The 20,982-nt window shown below is 43.9% G+C and overlaps 1 protein-coding gene across 1 annotated transcript in view; it reads right to left on the reverse strand.

The window, feature by feature from the left end:
* Positions 1-20,982, reverse strand: part of LOC130298020 (oocyte zinc finger protein XlCOF7.1-like) — a 54,463-nt gene that overhangs the window by 23,980 nt on the left and 9,501 nt on the right. Inside the window, exon 6 of the mRNA XM_056550903.1 lies at positions 19,399-19,994. Coding sequence (XP_056406878.1) covers positions 19,399-19,994 — 596 coding nt within the window. The remainder of the gene's footprint in view (positions 1-19,398; positions 19,995-20,982) is intronic.

Genomic DNA, 20,982 nt, shown 5'->3' on the forward strand with positions numbered 1-20,982 from the left:
CTGTAGGCCACCATACTGCCCCCATATATAGCTGTAGGCCCCCAAACTGCCCCCATATATAGTTGTAGGCCCCCATACTGCCCCCATATATAGTTGTAGGCCCCCAAACTGCCCCCATATATAGTTGTAGGCCCCCATACTGTCCCCATATATAGTTGTAGGCCTCCATACTGTCCCCATATATAGTTGTAGGCCTCCATACTGTCCCCATATATAGTTGTAGGCCCCCATACTGTCCCCATATATAGTTGTAGGCCACCATACTGTCCCCATATATAGTTGTAGGCCCCCATACTGCCCCGATATATAGTTGTAGGCCCCCATACTGCCCCCATATATAGTTGTAGGCCACCATACTGCCCCCATATATAGCTGTAGGCCACCATACTGCCCCCATATTTAGCTGTAGGCCACCATACTGTCCCCATATATAGTTGTAGGCCACCATACTGCCCCCATATATAGTTGTAGGCCACCATACTGCCCCCATATATAGCTGTAGGCCACCATACTGTCCCCATATATAGCTGTAGGCCTCCATACTGTCCCCATATATAGTTGTAGGCCACCATACTGCCCCCATATATAGCTGTAGGCCCCCATACAGTCCCCATATATAGTTGAAGGCCACCATACTGTCCCCATATATAGCTGTAGGCCTCCATACTGCCCCCATATATAGTTGTAGGCCACCATACTGTCCCCATATATAGTTGTAGGCCCCCATACTGTCCCCATATATAGTTGTAGGCCCCCATACTGTCCCCATATATAGTTGTAGGCCACCATACTGTCCCCATATATAGCTGTAGGCCCCCATACTGTCCCCATATATAGTTGTAGGCCACCATACTGTCCCCATATATAGGTGTAGGCCTCCATACTGCCCCCATATATAGTTGTAGGCCACCATACTGTCCCCATATATAGTTGTAGGCCACCATACTGTCCCCATATATAGTTGTAGGCCCCATACTGTCCCCATATATAGCTGTAGGCCACCATACTGTCCCCATATATAGTTGTAGGCCACCGTACTGTCCCCATATATAGTTGTAGGCCTCCATACTGTCCCTATATATAGTTGTAGGCCACCATACTGTCCCCATATATAGTTGTAGGCCACCATACTGTCCCCATATATAGCTGTAGGCCTCCATACTGTCCCCATATATAGTTGTAGGCCTCCATACTGTCCCTATATATAGTTGTAGGCCACCATACTGTCCCCATATATAGTTGTAGGCCACCATACTGTCCCCATATATAGCTGTAGGCCTCCATACTGTCCCCATATATAGTTGTAGGCCACCATACTGTCCCCATATATAGCTGTAGGCCCCCATACTGTCCCCATATATAGGTGTAGGCCACCATACTGTCCCCATATATAGGTGTAGGCCTCCATACTGCCCCCATATATAGTTGTAGGCCACCATACTGTCCCCATATATAGTTGTAGGCCACCATACTGTCCCCATATATAGTTGTAGGCCCCATACTGTCCCCATATATAGCTGTAGGCCACCATACTGTCCCCATATATAGTTGTAGGCCACCATACTGTCCCCATATATAGCTGTAGGCCACCATACTGCCCCCATATATAGTTGTAGGCCACAGTTGTAGGCCACCATACTGTCCCCATATATAGTTGTAGGCCACCATACTGTCCCCATATATAGTTGTAGGCCACCATACTGTCCTCATATATAGTTGTAGGCCCCCATATGGTCCCCATATATAGTTGTAGGCCCCCATACTGCCCCCATATATAGTTGTAGGCCCCCATACTGCCCCCATATATAGCTGTAGGCCACCATACTGCCCCCAAATATAGTTGTAGGCCACCATACTGCCCCCATATATAGCTGTAGGCCACCATACTGTCCCCATATATAGCTGTAGGCCACCATACTGTCCCCATATATAGTTGTAGGCCACCATACTGTCCCCATATATAGTTGTAGGCCACCATACTGTCCCCATATATAGTTGTAGGCCACCATACTGTCCCCATATATAGTTGTAGGCCACCATACTGTCCCCATATATAGTTGTAGGCCACCATACTGTCCCCATATATAGTTGTAGGCCACCATACTGTCCCCATATATAGTTGTAGGCCACCATACTGTCCCCATATATAGTTGTAGGCCCCATACTGTCCCCATATATAGTTGTAGGCCACCATACTGTCCCCATATATAGTTGTAGGCCCCATACTGTCCCCATATATAGCTGTAGGCCACCATACTGCCCCCATATATAGTTGTAGGCCACAGTTGTAGGCCACCATACTGTCCCCATATATAGTTGTAGGCCACCATACTGTCCCCATATATAGTTGTAGGCCACCATACTGTCCTCATATATAGTTGTAGGCCCCCATACGGTCCCCATATATAGTTGTAGGCCCCCATACTGCCCCCATATATAGTTGTAGGCCCCCATACTGCCCCCATATATAGCTGTAGGCCACCATACTGCCCCCAAATATAGTTGTAGGCCACCATACTGCCCCCATATATAGCTGTAGGCCACCATACTGTCCCCATATATAGCTGTAGGCCACCATACTGTCCCCATATATAGTTGTAGGCCCCCATACTGTCCCCATATATAGTTGTAGGCCACCATACTGTCCCCATATATAGTTGTAGGCCACCATACTGCCCCCATATATAGCTGTAGGCATCCATACTGTCCCCATATATAGCTGTAGGCCACCATACTGTCCCCATATATAGTTGTAGGCCCCATACTGTCCCCATATATATCTGTAGGCCCCCATACTGTCCCCATATATAGTTGTAGGCCTCCATACTGTCCCCATATATAGTTGTAGGCCTCCATACTGTCCCCATATATAGTTGTAGGCCCCCATACTGTCCCCATATATAGTTGTAGGCCACCATACTGTCCCCATATATAGTTGTAGGCCCCCATACTGTCCCCATATATAGTTGTAGGCCTCCATACTGTCCCCATATATAGTTGTAGGCCTCCATACTGTCCCCATATATAGTTGTAGGCCACCATACTGTCCCCATATATAGTTGTAGGCCACCATACTGTCCCCATATATAGTTGTAGGCCACCATACTGTCCCCATATATAGTTGTAGGCCTCCATACTGTCCCCATATATAGCTGTAGGCCTCCATACTGTCCCCATATATAGTTGTAGGCCACCATACTGTCCCCATATATAGTTGTAGGCCACCATACTGCCCCGATATATAGCTGTAGGCCTCCATACTGTCCCCATATATACTTGTAGGCCACCGTACTGTCCCCATATATAGTTGTAGGCCTCCATACTGTCCCTATATATAGTTGTAGGCCACCATACTGTCCCCATATATAGTTGTAGGCCACCATACTGTCCCCATATATAGCTGTAGGCCTCCATACTGTCCCCATATATAGTTGTAGGCCACCATACTGTCCCCATATATAGCTGTAGGCCACCATACTGTCCCCATATATAACTGTAGGCCACCATACTGCCCCCATATATAGTTGTAGACCCCCATACTTTCCTCATATATAGCTGTAGGCCACCATACTGTCCCCATATATAGCTGTAGGCCACCATACTGCCCCCATATATAGCTGTAGGCCCCCATACTGTCCCCATATATAGTTGTAGCCCACCATACTGTCCCCATATATAGTTGTAGGCCCCCATACTGCCCCATATATAGTTGTAGGCCACCATACTGCCCCCATATATAGTTGTAGGCCCCCATACTGTCCCCATATATAGTTGTAGGCCACCATACTGTCCCCATATATAGTTGTAGGCCCCCATACTGCCCCGATATATAGTTGTAGGCCCCCATACTGCCCCCATATATAGTTGTAGGCCACCATACTGCCCCCATATATAGCTGTAGGCCACCATACTGTCCCCATATATAGTTGTAGGCCACCATACTGCCCCCATATATAGTTGTAGGCCACCATACTGCCCCCATATATAGCTGTAGGCCACCATACTGTCCCCATATATAGCTGTAGGCCTCCATACTGTCCCCATATATAGTTGTAGGCCACCATACTGCCCCCATATATAGCTGTAGGCCCCCATACAGTCCCCATATATAGTTGAAGGCCACCATACTGCCCCCATATATAGCTGTAGGCCACCATACTGTCCCCAAATATAGCTGTAGGCCTCCATACTGCCCCCATATATAGTTGTAGGCCACCATACTGTCCCCATATATAGTTGTAGGCCCCCATACTGTCCCCATATATAGTTGTAGGCCCCCATACTGTCCCCATATATAGTTGTAGGCCACCATACTGTCCCCATATATAGCTGTAGGCCCCCATACTGTCCCCATATATAGTTGTAGGCCACCATACTGTCCCCATATATAGGTGTAGGCCTCCATACTGCCCCCATATATAGTTGTAGGCCACCATACTGTCCCCATATATAGTTGTAGGCCACCATACTGTCCCCATATATAGTTGTAGGCCCCATACTGTCCCCATATATAGCTGTAGGCCACCATACTGTCCCCATATATAGTTGTAGGCCACCGTACTGTCCCCATATATAGTTGTAGGCCTCCATACTGTCCCTATATATAGTTGTAGGCCACCATACTGTCCCCATATATAGTTGTAGGCCACCATACTGTCCCCATATATAGCTGTAGGCCTCCATACTGTCCCCATATATAGTTGTAGGCCTCCATACTATCCCTATATATAGCTGTAGGCCACCATACTGTCCCCATATATAGCTGTAGGCCACCATACTGTCCCCATATATAGCTGTAGGCCTCCATACTGTCCCCATATATAGTTGTAGGCCTCCATACTGTCCCCATATATAGTTGTAGGCCCCCATACTGTCCCCATATATAGTTGTAGGCCACCATACTGTCCCCATATATAGTTGTAGGCCCCCATACTGCCCCGATATATAGTTGTAGGCCCCCATACTGCCCCCATATATAGTTGTAGGCCACCATACTGCCCCCATATATAGTTGTAGGCCACCATACTGCCCCCATATTTAGCTGTAGGCCACCATACTGTCCCCATATATAGTTGTAGGCCACCATACTGCCCCCATATATAGTTGTAGGCCACCATACTGCCCCCATATATAGCTGTAGGCCACCATACTGTCCCCATATATAGCTGTAGGCCTCCATACTGTCCCCATATATAGTTGTAGGCCACCATACTGCCCCCATATATAGCTGTAGGCCCCCATACAGTCCCCATATATAGTTGAAGGCCACCATACTGCCCCCATATATAGCTGTAGGCCACCATACTGTCCCCATATATAGCTGTAGGCCTCCATACTGCCCCCATATATAGTTGTAGGCCACCATACTGTCCCCATATATAGTTGTAGGCCCCCATACTGTCCCCATATATAGTTGTAGGCCCCCATACTGTCCCCATATATAGTTGTAGGCCACCATACTGTCCCCATATATAGCTGTAGGCCCCCATACTGTCCCCATATATAGTTGTAGGCCACCATACTGTCCCCATATATAGGTGTAGGCCTCCATACTGCCCCCATATATAGTTGTAGGCCACCATACTGTCCCCATATATAGTTGTAGGCCACCATACTGTCCCCATATATAGTTGTAGGCCCCATACTGTCCCCATATATAGCTGTAGGCCACCATACTGTCCCCATATATAGTTGTAGGCCACCGTACTGTCCCCATATATAGTTGTAGGCCTCCATACTGTCCCTATATATAGTTGTAGGCCACCATACTGTCCCCATATATAGTTGTAGGCCACCATACTGTCCCCATATATAGCTGTAGGCCTCCATACTGTCCCCATATATAGTTGTAGGCCTCCATACTGTCCCTATATATAGTTGTAGGCCACCATACTGTCCCCATATATAGTTGTAGGCCACCATACTGTCCCCATATATAGCTGTAGGCCTCCATACTGTCCCCATATATAGTTGTAGGCCACCATACTGTCCCCATATATAGCTGTAGGCCCCCATACTGTCCCCATATATAGGTGTAGGCCACCATACTGTCCCCATATATAGGTGTAGGCCTCCATACTGCCCCCATAGATAGTTGTAGGCCACCATACTGTCCCCATATATAGTTGTAGGCCACCATACTGTCCCCATATATAGTTGTAGGCCCCATACTGTCCCCATATATAGCTGTAGGCCACCATACTGTCCCCATATATAGTTGTAGGCCACCATACTGTCCCCATATATAGCTGTAGGCCACCATACTGCCCCCATATATAGTTGTAGGCCACAGTTGTAGGCCACCATACTGTCCCCATATATAGTTGTAGGCCACCATACTGTCCCCATATATAGTTGTAGGCCACCATACTGTCCTCATATATAGTTGTAGGCCCCCATATGGTCCCCATATATAGTTGTAGGCCCCCATACTGCCCCCATATATAGTTGTAGGCCCCCATACTGCCCCCATATATAGCTGTAGGCCACCATACTGCCCCCAAATATAGTTGTAGGCCACCATACTGCCCCCATATATAGCTGTAGGCCACCATACTGTCCCCATATATAGCTGTAGGCCACCATACTGTCCCCATATATAGTTGTAGGCCACCATACTGTCCCCATATATAGTTGTAGGCCACCATACTGTCCCCATATATAGTTGTAGGCCACCATACTGTCCCCATATATAGTTGTAGGCCACCATACTGTCCCCATATATAGTTGTAGGCCACCATACTGTCCCCATATATAGTTGTAGGCCACCATACTGTCCCCATATATAGTTGTAGGCCCCATACTGTCCCCATATATAGCTGTAGGCCACCATACTGTCCCCATATATAGTTGTAGGCCACCATACTGTCCCCATATATAGTTGTAGGCCCCATACTGTCCCCATATATAGCTGTAGGCCACCATACTGCCCCCATATATAGTTGTAGGCCACAGTTGTAGGCCACCATACTGCCCCCATATATAGTTGTAGGCCCCCATACTGTCCCCATATATAGTTGTAGGCCACCATACTGTCCTCATATATAGTTGTAGGCCCCCATACGGTCCCCATATATAGTTGTAGGCCCCCATACTGCCCCCATATATAGTTGTAGGCCCCCATACTGCCCCCATATATAGCTGTAGGCCACCATACTGCCCCCAAATATAGTTGTAGGCCACCATACTGCCCCCATATATAGCTGTAGGCCACCATACTGTCCCCATATATAGCTGTAGGCCACCATACTGTCCCCATATATAGTTGTAGGCCCCCATACTGTCCCCATATATAGTTGTAGGCCACCATACTGTCCCCATATATAGTTGTAGGCCACCATACTGCCCCCATATATAGCTGTAGGCATCCATACTGTCCCCATATATAGCTGTAGGCCACCATACTGTCCCCATATATAGTTGTAGGCCCCATACTGTCCCCATATATATCTGTAGGCCCCCATACTGTCCCCATATATAGTTGTAGGCCTCCATACTGTCCCCATATATAGTTGTAGGCCTCCATACTGTCCCCATATATAGTTGTAGGCCCCCATACTGTCCCCATATATAGTTGTAGGCCACCATACTGTCCCCATATATAGTTGTAGGCCCCCATACTGTCCCCATATATAGTTGTAGGCCTCCATACTGTCCCCATATATAGTTGTAGGCCTCCATACTGTCCCCATATATAGTTGTAGGCCACCATACTGTCCCCATATATAGTTGTAGGCCACCATACTGTCCCCATATATAGTTGTAGGCCTCCATACTGTCCCCATATATAGCTGTAGGCCTCCATACTGTCCCCATATATAGTTGTAGGCCACCATACTGTCCCCATATATAGTTGTAGGCCACCATACTGCCCCCATATATAGTTGTAGGCCACCATACTGTCCCCATATATAGTTGTAGGCCACCATACTGTCCCCATATATAGTTGTAGGCCACCATACTGTCCCCATATATAGTTGTAGGCCCCCATACTGTCCCCATATATAGTTGTAGGCCCCCATACTGCCCCCATATATAGTTGTAGGCCCCCATACTGCCCCCATATATAGCTGTAGGCCACCATACTGCCCCCAAATATAGTTGTAGGCCACCATACTGCCCCCATATATAGCTGTAGGCCACCATACTGTCCCCATATATAGCTGTAGGCCACCATACTGTCCCCATATATAGTTGTAGGCCACCATACTGTCCCCATATATAGTTGTAGGCCACCATACTGTCCCCATATATAGTTGTAGGCCACCATACTGCCCCCATATATAGCTGTAGGCCACCATACTGTCCCCATATATAGCTGTAGGCCACCATACTGTCCCCATATATAGTTGTAGGCCACCATACTGTCCCCATATATAGTTGTAGGCCACCATACTGTCCCCATATATAGTTGTAGGCCACCATACTGTCCCCATATATAGCTGTAGGCCACCATACTGTCCCCATATATAGTTGTAGGCCCCATACTGTCCCCATATATAGTTGTAGGCCCCCATACTGTCCCCATATATAGTTGTAGGCCACCATACTGTCCCCATATATAGTTGTAGGCCACCATACTGCCCCCATATATAGCTGTAGGCATCCATACTGTCCCCATATATAGCTGTAGGCCACATACTGTCCCCATATATAGTTGTAGGCCCCATACTGTCCCCATATATAGCTGTAGGCCACCATACTGTCCCCATATATATCTGTAGGCCCCCATACTGTCCCCATATATAGTTGTAGGCCTCCATACTGTCCCCATATATAGTTGTAGGCCCCCATACTGTCCCCATATATAGTTGTAGGCCCCCATACTGTCCCCATATATAGTTGTAGGCCCCCATACTGTCCCCATATATAGTTGTAGGCCTCCATACTGTCCCCATATATAGTTGTAGGCCTCCATACTGTCCCCATATATAGTTGTAGGCCACCATACTGTCCCCATATATAGTTGTAGGCCACCATACTGTCCCCATATATAGTTGTAGGCCTCCATACTGTCCCCATATATAGCTGTAGGCCTCCATACTTTCCCGCTTTGGTGTCCACTGCTCCTCTGGTCTGGGGACCTATTCCTATGGCTCAGAGCAGTAGGTCCCCGGTCTGCAGGGACAGTGGAGCAACAAAGCTGATGGTAGTTCCTGCCCACAGCACCCAGTGCCCGCTCTTCCCCTTTGCTGTCCTCCGCTCCTCTGTGCAGTGACGTCAGCCGACCATTTCTTTCAAGGTGGTCCAGACCAGTAACCAGTGGCTGTGGCTGCCATTACTGATTTTTTTTTTCAAGTACCCCCTGGAGAATTGCTAAGTACCCCTGGGGGAGAACCACTGCCCTATCCTTTGTCTGAATTCTCTGGCTGGCATGAGGATTATAAAGGGGGCGGTTTGGATGACTGCTCCATTATAACCTGCGGGGTCAGGTGGATTGGGGGGCACAGTCATTTGGTCCCTGACCGGGCCCCATAGCAGTGATTTTCCCTGAGGCTGTGTCCACATGATTGTCAAAGACAGGTGTCCCTGCTCCTTGTAAGGCAGTGGTGTCAAACTGTGGCCCTCCAGATGCTGCAAAACTTCAACTCCCGGACATGCTAGGAGTTGAAGTTTTGCAACATCTGGAGGGCCGCAGTTTGAAAACCACTGCACTAAGGGATACCATGAGTGGAAAGCTTTGATTTACCTTGCAGGGACAGTGTGCATCCTCTGGAGGAGGCAGACAGACCTTTAGTGTCCAGGCCTGCAGGGAGTTGAAGCTTTGCAACATCTGGAGGGCCACAGTTTGACACCACTGTTGTATGGCTGCTCCGCTATCATAGTAACTATCTTTCTTCAGTTTTGCAGTTTCTTACTTAAAGGGAACCAATCATCACTTCTTACCCCCTGTAACTATTATAAACACGTCCTAGATCATGTAACCATTGTTCCTACCATGTTTCTGTAGTGAATGGCAATGAATGAAAAGCTCCGAAAATCATCTTATAAACTGTCCCGCGCTGTAGGTTAATTTCTGTAAGTAGTCACTTGGGCGGTGCTGCGTTCCTATTTAGTCACCGTGGCCAGAGCTGAAATCACGCCCCTCCCGTCCTAAACACGCCTACATGGGCGTGACTAACAGCCCGGCCGCAGTGGAATCAGCCTCGTCTCTCCTGTCAGCTCGAGTCTGCAGACTGCTGGAGTGCCGCTGGGTCCTAGTGCCAGCCGGATACATACACTCTCCTGCTGTCAGTGGAGAGAATAACATCTAGAGATCGGAGAGGGACACATAGGACAGATTGTACTTCAATCCTCCTGTCTTCTTAGGTAGATTACTAAATGTTAGGTGTATGTATTAAATTATGTCATACACTGAAAAGAGTGGGGGGGGGTGAATCTGATGATCACTAGTGCTGATAATCAATGAAGGAGGGGGGGGGGGGGTAGAGATGGAGGGATTAGTGGGAGTACTAGTTATCCACTGGGGGAGGGGCAGTTTTATGGATTTATTGTTCCATAAAACTACAAAACTGCTGGGAGTTGTAACTTTGTAGGAAAATGTAGGCATACCTGTTGGGAAACACTGGCATGTTACCCATTGGTTCACAATTAGTGTGCCTCCAGCTGTTGCAAAAGTACAACTCTGCATGCACAGACAGCCTTTGTCTCTCCGGACATGCTGGGAATTGTAATTATGTTACCCCCCCCCCCACTCTTTTCAGTGTATAACATGATTTAATACATACACCTAACATTTAGTAATCTACCTAAGAAGACAGGAGGATTGAAGTACAATATGTCCTATGTGTCCCTCTCCGATCTCTAGATGCTCTGATCTCTCCACTGACAGCAGGAGAGTGTATGTATCCAGCTGGCACTAGGACCCAGCGGCACTCCAGCAGTCTGCAGACTCGAGCTGACAGGAGAGACGAGGCTGATTTCACTGCGGCCGGGCTGTTAGTCACGCCCATGTAGGCGTGTTTAGGACGGGAGGGGCGTGATTCCAGCTCTGGCCACGGTGACTAAATAGGAACGCAGCACCGCCCAAGTGACTACTTACAGAAATTAACCTACAGCGCGGGACAGTTTATAAGATGATTTTCGGAGCTTTTCATTCATTGCCATTCACTACAGAAACATGGTAGGAACAATGGTTACATGATCTAGGACGTGTTTATAATAGTTACAGGGGGTAAGAAGTGATGATTGGTTCCCTTTACATATGAAGGGTGGATTTACAATGTACTATTGCTTAGAAATGCAAAAATGCCCTGGGTTGTTAAGGGGTTAATACTGATAATAAAATCTGTGTTATTCTCTGCAGATTCTTGTAGCAGGAGATCAGAGGAGAATCTTATATCTTCAGATTATAAAGCAGATGATGATATCACACAAGATACATATGAAGAACATTCCATTATCCCAGATACACCCTCAGCCCTTCACAGCCAAGATCTGTCATCTCATCCTTATATACAGGTCCTGTCTTCTCAGTCATCACAGGATGTTCAGCAAAATAATAGCCGCAGAAGGAATGATGGACATCAACGAGCTCATACAGGAAAGAAAACATATTCATGCTCAGAATGTGGGAAATGTTTTACTCAGAAATCAAGTCTTGTAGTACATCAGAGAACTCACACAGGAGAGAAGCCATTTTCATGTTCAGAATGCAAGAAATGTTTTACTTCTAAATCAGATCTTGTTGTGCATCGGAGAATTCACACAGGAGAGAAGCCATTTGTATGTTCACAATGTGGAAAATGTTTCACTCAGATATCGCATCTTCTTGGACATCAAACAACTCACACAGGAGAGAAGCCATTTTCATGTTCAGAATGTGGGAAATGTTTTACTCGGAAAGCAAGACTTGTTGTACACCGACAGAAATGTCTGCTATACAAAATGCAAATAGAATCCAAATAACACATCTGTATATATGTCACCAGATACTAGAATATTATACATTAAACCTTGGTCCTGTCTTCTTATTCCTCACAGGATGTTAAGAAAAAAATAAGGTCACAGAAGGGGTGTTGGACATCAACAAGCTCAGACAAGAAAGAAGCCATATTCACGCTCAGAATGTTTGAAATGTTTTATTAATTTCTGAGTACAACATTTCCCACATTCTGAGCATGAAAATAGCTTTTCTCCTGTGTGAGTTTTTTGAGGTACAACATGAATTGATTTGCTTCTCTTCTCACGTTCAGAATGTGGGAAATGTTTTACTGAGAAATTAATGTTTTGTTCAATATCATAGAACTCACACAGGGAAGAAACTATTTTCAAGCTCAGTATGTGGAAAAAGTTTTACTTACAAATCAAGTCTCGTTGAACATGAAAAATCTCACACAGAGGAGAAGCCATTTCATGTTCAGAATGTGGGAATTGTTTTAATAAAATATCAAATCTTAAAAAACACCAAATAACTCACACAGAGGAGAAGCCATTTTCATGTTCAGAATGTGGGAAATGTTATACTCGGAAACCAAACCGTATCAGTCAAAGAACTAACACAGGAGAGAAACCATTTTCATACTCAGAATGTGAGAAATGTTTTACTTGGAAATCCGCTCTTCTTCAGCACCAAAGAATTCACATAGGAGAGAAGCCAATTTAGAGCAATAAATGATGCAGAGAACACATCTATATATATTTTTTCCAATCTCACTTTTTATTCACATGGTAACAAGACATAGGACACCATGGGACAATTAGACTAGCACAGTCCCCTAATCACGCTGTTCGCAGGCCATGTAGTGAACATAAACTGAAAAGCACAGAAAGTACTCTAAGCAGATTGCCAAGTAGGCATATATTCATCAAGTGGGGGGGGGGGGAGGTGTAATGGGAGAGGGAGAAGAGAAGTGGGTTAGACCCAACTATATACAGTCTGGGCAGTGTTAATGAAGTAATACTTTGGTAATGTGCAGAAAGATACATATGCAATGAATTGCAGTAGAGAGAATCATGGTATATGTTACCTTGGAGGTCCAAGGTCATTTGCCGAATAAAGGAGTCAAAGGGAATACAAGGCTACGGTCAAGTAATTCCGCTAGGTGGTCTAGGTAGTAAGGAGGTTGATTGCTTCCCAGATTAGAAGAGGTGGGGTGCCGAAGCGAGGAGCAGTACCGTCGCCAAGGTGCCCAAGTTTTCAGGAAAAAAGAGTCTCCTCATCTCCCGACTCAACAACTCCTCCATCCTACATATATATATATATATATATATATATATATATATATATATATATATATATATATATATATATATCTACTTTCACAACCCAAGAGTGTATTGTAGCAGGAGTCGATTGACGCCAGTTTGCGGGTATTAGCAGTTTGGCGTCAGTCAGAAGCAAAGTAGGTAAGTTTGATTTTTGGGGGTAAAGTAAGGATTAGGGGTCCAGGAACACATCTATATATTAACCATGTACATAGGATATCTGACATTTATACATAAATCATATACTGCATCTCCAAACTTGTTACCAATTGTTAACAAAAGTTTTCTTTTGAAACCTATCCAGCTATGTCATACAGCTCAACTACATGTACATTACACATATACAGCTCTACTGTGTACATATACAGCTCTACTGTGTACACATAAAGCTCAGCTACATGTACATTACACATATACAGCTCTACTGTGTACACATACAGCTCAACTACATGTACATTACACATATACAGCTCTACTGTGTACACATACAGCTCATCTACATGTACATTACACATATACAGCTCTACTGTGTACACATACAGCTCAGCTACATGTACATTACACATATACAGCTCTACTGTGTACACATACAGCTCAGCTACATGTACATTACACATATACAGCTCTACTGTGTACACATACAGCTCAGCTACATGTACATTACACATATACAGCTCTACTGTGTACACATACAGCTCAGCTACATGTACATTACACATATACAGCTCTACTGTGTACACATACAGCTCAGCTACATGCACATTACACATATACAGCTCTACTGTGTACACATACAGCTCAGCTACATGTACATTACACAGCTCTACTGTGTACACATACAGCTCAGCTACATGCACATTACACATATACAGCTCTACTGTGTACACATACAGCTCAGCTACATGTACATTACACAGCTCTACTGTGTACACATACAGCTCAGCTACATGTACATTACACATATACAGCTCTACTGTGTACACATACAGCTCAGCTACATGCACATTACACATATACAGCTCTACTGTGTACACATACAGCTCAGCTACATGTACATTACACATATACAGCTCTACTGTGTACACATACAGCTCAGCTACATGTACATTACACATATACAGCTCTACTGTGTAAACATACAGCTCAGCTACATGTACATTACACATATACAGCTCTACTGTGTACACATACAGCTCAGCTACATGTACATTACACATATACAGCTCTACTGTGTACACATACAGCTCAGCTACATGTACATTACACATATACAGCTCTACTGTACACATACAGCCCAGCTACATGTACATTACACATATACAGCTCTACTGTGTACACATACAGCTCAGCTACATGTACATTACACATATACAGCTCTACTGTGTACACATACAGCTCAGCCTCATGTACATTACACATATACAGCTCTACTGTGTACACATACAGCTCAGCAACATGTACATTACACATATACAGCTCTACTGTGTACACATACAGCTCAGCTACATGCACATTACACATATACAGCTCTACTGTGTACACATACAGCTCAGCCTCATGTACATTACACATATACAGCTCTACTGTGTACACATACAGCTCAGCTACATGCACATTACACATATACAGCTCTACTGTGTACACATACAGCTCAGCTACATGCACATTACACATATACAGCTCTACTGTGTACACATACAGCTCAGCTACATGCACATTACACATATACAGCTCTACTGTACACATACAGCCCAGCTACATGCACATTACACATATACAGCTCTACTGTGTACATATACAGCTCAGCTACATGCACATTACACATATACAGCTCTACTGTGTACACATACAGCTCAGCTACATGTACATTACACATATACAGCTCTACTGTGTACACATACAGCTCAGCTACATGCACATTACACATATACAGCTCTACTGTGTACATATACAGCTCTACTGTGTACACATACAGCTCAGCTACATGTACATTACACATATACAGCTCTACTGTGTACACATACAGCTCAGCTACATGCACATTACACATATACAGCTCTACTGTGTACACATACAGCTCAGCTACATGTACATTACACATATACAGCTCTACTGTGTACACATACAGCCCAGCTACATGTACATTACACATATACAGCACTACTGTGTACACATACAGCTCAGCTACATGTACATTACACATATACAGCTCAGCTACATGTACATTACACATATACAGTTCTACTGTGTACACATACAGCTCAGCTACATGTACATTACACATATACAGCTCTACTGTGTACACATACAGCTCAGCTACATGTACATTACACATATACAGCTCTCCTATGTACACATACAGCTCAGCTACATGTACATTACACATATACAGCTCTACTGTGTACACATACAGCTCAGCTACATGTACATTACACATATACAGCTCTACTGTGTACACATACAGCTCAGCTACATGTACATTACACATATACAGCTCTCCTATGTACACATACAGCAGAGGACACCAGAGTACCTGGAGGAAGCCCACGTAAACACATACAAACTCATTGCAGATGTCGTCCTTGGTTGGATTTGAACCTACGACCTCGGCGCTGTAAGGCAAGAGCACTAACCACTCAGCCATCTTGCCGTATAGAAGTCGGCACCCACCAAACATCTGGGATTAGTGTTTTCCCCTGATCTCACAGTCAGCGCTTCATTCTCTGCCCGGGACATGACATCATCACAGTCATCATCGCTATTACCTGGATTACACTGGAGAACTGCTCACTAGCGCCACCATACGGGTGCCAGCCGGTAAGGTAGTCCTATCCAAGTGCTCAGGACTCTACCTAATAGTCTGCACATACAATGGGCTCAGGGTCACTTATTCACAGTCCTGGCTACCAGAAAGAGTAAAGACTCCTCTCACCAAACTCTGTCTGGACACCGGACACTTTCCCTGCACTTGCCTTATAGACTCTGAGTATCAGCTGCTACAAGCAGCCGTGACTCACCGCTTATGGCAGACATCAGACATTGTACAGTCATCACACCGACTGTGTGTGCGGGGGCCAGTGGGGCGCCATGTCTCTATCACGGCAGCCAGGTAAGTGGGACTGTGCATTGTCCATCTCTGTACACAGGCCCCTGTCTCCTCCTCTCACCCAGATCAATGTCTCTGCCCCTCAGGGGACTATCAGGCCTCCTGCCACATATTAGATTGGAGAACACTAAGATGGGTCCTACTTGTGGTTGTGTTAGGTGCGGCCAATCCTACCAGCGAAGCCCAAACGGATAACATGTAGATGTCATTCCAAAGGGCTGGACCCCGGGATTTTGTAAACTCTGCCCCTCCCCCCCAACCTGTTAGGTTCCAAAAGCAATAATAATGTTGGTAGGAATTAGGGTGTGAATCCTAAGCTTAATAAGGTAGGTACCCAATGAGAGTGCGGCTCAGTTTGCCCACAAGGGATGTGACATTGTTTGTCCACCAGCAAAGAGGCTCTGTGGCTCCTAGATGACTGTCCACATCTCACCTACCGTCCTCTACTATAACAGCCGCTCTATTTATGGGCCCATGGGGGGGGGAGACCTTGTACTTGGGGAGAGGTGTATATGACAAGTGAATGGAAAAGGACCTGACAAGAGAACGACCTCCTCCGCCCGCCCCTCCTCCGCCCGCCCCTCCTCCGCCCTCTCACTGACTAAACATCTTCCTTCTTTTATAAAACGGGACAGAAAGGGGGCGGTTACGTCACCTGTGGCAGCTCATTTGCATATTGCACTGGCCCAGCACTCTGATTGGCTGATGCTTTTGTCAGTTAATGCAGCCTGCTATGTGCTTGGTGCATATGTGAGACAGGGAAAGTAGTGTACACAGAGAGCGCCCCCTATGGATACCAACTGATGAAGGGAATCCAGTCTGATGGCAACCAAGGCTCATTTATAATCCTGACCTGTCCCCCTTTATGTTGTAATAACTGCGGGAACGTTAAATTATCAAAGGGAATCGGAGATTGGTTTTTCGTGACATATTGTACTTAAAGGGGTTATCCAGGAAAAACTTTTGTTATATATCAACTGGCTCCAGAAAATTAAACAGATTTGTAAATTACTTCTATTAAAAAATCTTAATCCTTTCAGTACTTATGAGCTGCTGAAGTTGAGTTGTTGTTAAGTTGAGTTGAGTTAAGTGCTCTCTGATGACACGTGTCTCGGGAACCGCCCAGTTTAGAAGCAAATCCCCATAGCAAACCTCTTCTACTCTGTGCAGTTCCTGAGACAAGCAGAGGTGTCAGCAGAGAGCACTGTTGACAGACAGAAAACAACAACTCAACTTCAGCAGCTGATAATAATTGAAAGGATTAAGATTTTTTAATAGAAGTAATTTACAAATCTGTTTAACTTTCTGGATCCAGTTGATATAAAAAAAAGTTTTTTCCTGGAATACCCCTTTAATGTTAGTGGTAAATTTTGGTCCATACATTCTGCATTTTAGTGTGAAAAACACCAAAAATTTCATGAAAAATTTAAAATCTAGCATTTTTTTTTGAATTTCAGATTCTCTACTTGTAAAGTAGATCGCCGCCTCCGCCGCTGATCACCACCGCACACCCGCGGCGCTGTGATCGTGACTGGACGCGATTGTACGTCAATTTGCGGGAACGCACAGAAAAAAATGGACGTCCAATTAAGTCCATTTGTGGGAAGGGGTTAAGGAGCGATGATCGCTCTAGAATGTGTTATCTTAGTGTTCCCTTTATTGTTTTGTACTTTATAGAAGCTAAAATATAAGGTAGAGAAATAAATGTATTTAATCAGGGATAACATAGTAATCTTTAGGATGTCCTAACAGGGGGGTGTGAGCACTACACCATGTGACTTCAGGGTAGAGAAGGCTTTACTGAGCATGCTCAGTAAAACCAACGTCCGTTACAATAAGGGACATTTCCGGATGTATTTGGTAACGACCGTCAGCCATAGACCTCAATGTTAAAATATAACGGATGTTAATTTATCCGTTTCTTGAAACAGAAAAATAATGAGTGGAAGTCCCGTCACATGTTCCGTCACCACTAAATTCCGTTAGTTATAACGAACTATTACAGGTCATAATGGATAATAGAAAAATCACATAGACTTTAATGGGATTTTGTAACAGACGTAGAACATCCTTTTTTTTTTTAACATTTTCTAAAGGAATTTCAAACAGATTTATAAAAAGGAGTAATTTTGTAGTGTGAAAAGGGCCAAACAGTAATATTCATATTGCCACAATAAAAACAATGACAAATATAAACACTTTAAAAAGAGAACAAGAAAGACGACAAAAAAAAGAAGAAGAAATAGGAAAATAAATACAAAGTCCCGACATCTCGCCTAAAACGTAACTAACAATTATTTATAGGGGTACTCCGCTGCTAGACATCTAATCCTCTACCCAAAGTATAGAAGATAAGAGGTCTGATTGTGGGGGTCCTGCTGCTGTTCTAAACATACGCCGGGTCCGTGCAGCAGTGGTGGTGACCTCAGGCCACGCCCCCTCTATTCATCTCTATAGACATAAATGGAGGGGATGTGGCATGACATCACTAGGGGGCGTGGCTATGACATCACTACCACGGCCACCGGCTCCCAGCGTTCTGAACAAAATTCAAGAACGCTTGAGCACAGAAATACCCCTTTACCTAAACAATTATTTAATAGGAACCTGTCTTCAGATTTTACCATATAGAACATGCGGCAAATATTATTAACGGCTTCTGATTTAGAAAAATGTATTTTAAAACCTGATAAAAAAATTACGTAAATAGACGTCAAGATGGGAAACGCTGGTCTAGGGTTTGTGATAAATAAAAGTATCTGCAGCGTCTTATGTTCAGAAGAGACGATCTTCAAGGGAGACGCGCGGATCCTGTCTGATGCCTTGAATTAAAGTCTCTATAATCATAATGAGAAGGGGGCGGGGACAACACTGACGCGTTACATTCCCTATATACAACGTCAGGGACAATATTACATTTATTATAAGTCCAGTGTGCGGAGATGAATATAAGAATAATAAATCATATAAGAAAGAAAACTTTTATTAACCATTGGTAACAAGTCTGGAGATGCAGTATATGATATATGTATAAATGTCAGATATCCTATGTACATGGTTAATATATAGATGTGTTATCTGCATCATTTATTACTCTGAATTGTCTTCTCTCCTGTGTGAGTTATTAGATGATATTTAAGTGTTGATTTCGCAGTAAAACATTTCCCACATTCTACACATGAAAATGGCTTCTCTCCTGTGTGAGTTCTTTTATGTGGAACAAGATGTGATTGAACACTAAAACATTTCCCACATTCTGAACATGAATATGGCTTCTCCCCTGTGTGAGTTCTTTGATGTACAAGGTCTGATTTCTGAGTAAAACATTTCCCACATACTGAACATGAAAATGGCTTCTCTCCTGTGTGAATTCTTTGATGTTGAACAAGACCTGATTTAAAAGTAAAACATTTCCCACATTCTGAGCATGAAAATGGTTTCTTTCCTGTATGAGCTTGTTGATGTCCAACATTCCTTCTGTGACCTTTATTTTGCTGAACATCCTGTGATGACTGAGAAGACAGGACCTGTATATAAGGATGAGATGACAGATCTTGGCTGTGAAGGGCTGAGGGTGTATCTGGGATAATGGAATGTTCTTCATATGTATCTTGTGTGATATCATCATCTGCTTTATAATCTGAAGATATAAGATTCTCCTCTGATCTCCTGCTACAAGAATCTGCAGAGAATAACACAGATTTTAATAACTTTAAAGGAGTATTCACATCTTAAAGACCCTATGTAATGTTGTAGTACTTGTCAAAAAACATAGTTGTGCAAATAGTTATAATTACTTTCCTTGAAGCCTTTGAAGGAAACCTCTCCTGCTCTGGACAGTTCCTGACATGGACAGAGGTGTCAGCAGAGAGCACTGTGGTCAGACTGAAAAAACTACACGTCTTTCTGTGGAGCATACAGCAGCTGATAAGTACTATTCATTTACTTTAATAGAAGTAATTTACAAATCTGTTTCATTTTCTGGCGCCAATTGATTTAAAAAAATAAATAAATAAATAATTGTTTTCCACTGGAGTTCCCCTTTAATTACCAAGACCCATTTTCAAATGTAACCTGTGTCTCTCTATGTTGTATTACCTTTGGGCGCTTTTACTGACTGAAGCGACTCTGATATTGTTTTTACGTGACGTATTGTAGTTTATAGTGGAAAATTAGTTCTCTAGGATTGTGGGGATAAAAAGGTGAAATTATTAAACTTAAAAATCAACAAAAAAATTATGATGTATTGTGGTTAGATATTAACAGAACTATAATGGGACATTAATATAGATAGAATGGGATAGATAAAAAAAAAAAAAGGAATGACAGAAAAATGTAATAAATTAAACATGAAAAAAGTTTAAAAAAATGTATAAAATAAAAAAAAATCTGGTAAAATTAAAAAAAAAAGTAAATAGAAAAAAAATGTAATTAGTTGAAACATTAAATAAAATGTAAAAAATATAAAATTTTAGGAATAACTTTTTAATTAATAAAAATACAGTAAATAAAATAGAAAATAGTAGAGCTAGTAGTGCGTCTTACCATCTTGCCGCACACACTTAGGGCTCATTCACACGAGCTGATTTATATACATGGTTCTTGCTTCGTGTTAGAAAGGGGGATGGGCTCTTCAATGGGGCTTGTGGCGAGTTTTCCGCATCGGAAAT

Source organism: Hyla sarda (genome assembly GCF_029499605.1).
Source record: "Hyla sarda isolate aHylSar1 chromosome 1 unlocalized genomic scaffold, aHylSar1.hap1 SUPER_1_unloc_16, whole genome shotgun sequence".
Lineage (NCBI taxonomy): Eukaryota > Metazoa > Chordata > Amphibia > Anura > Hylidae > Hyla > Hyla sarda.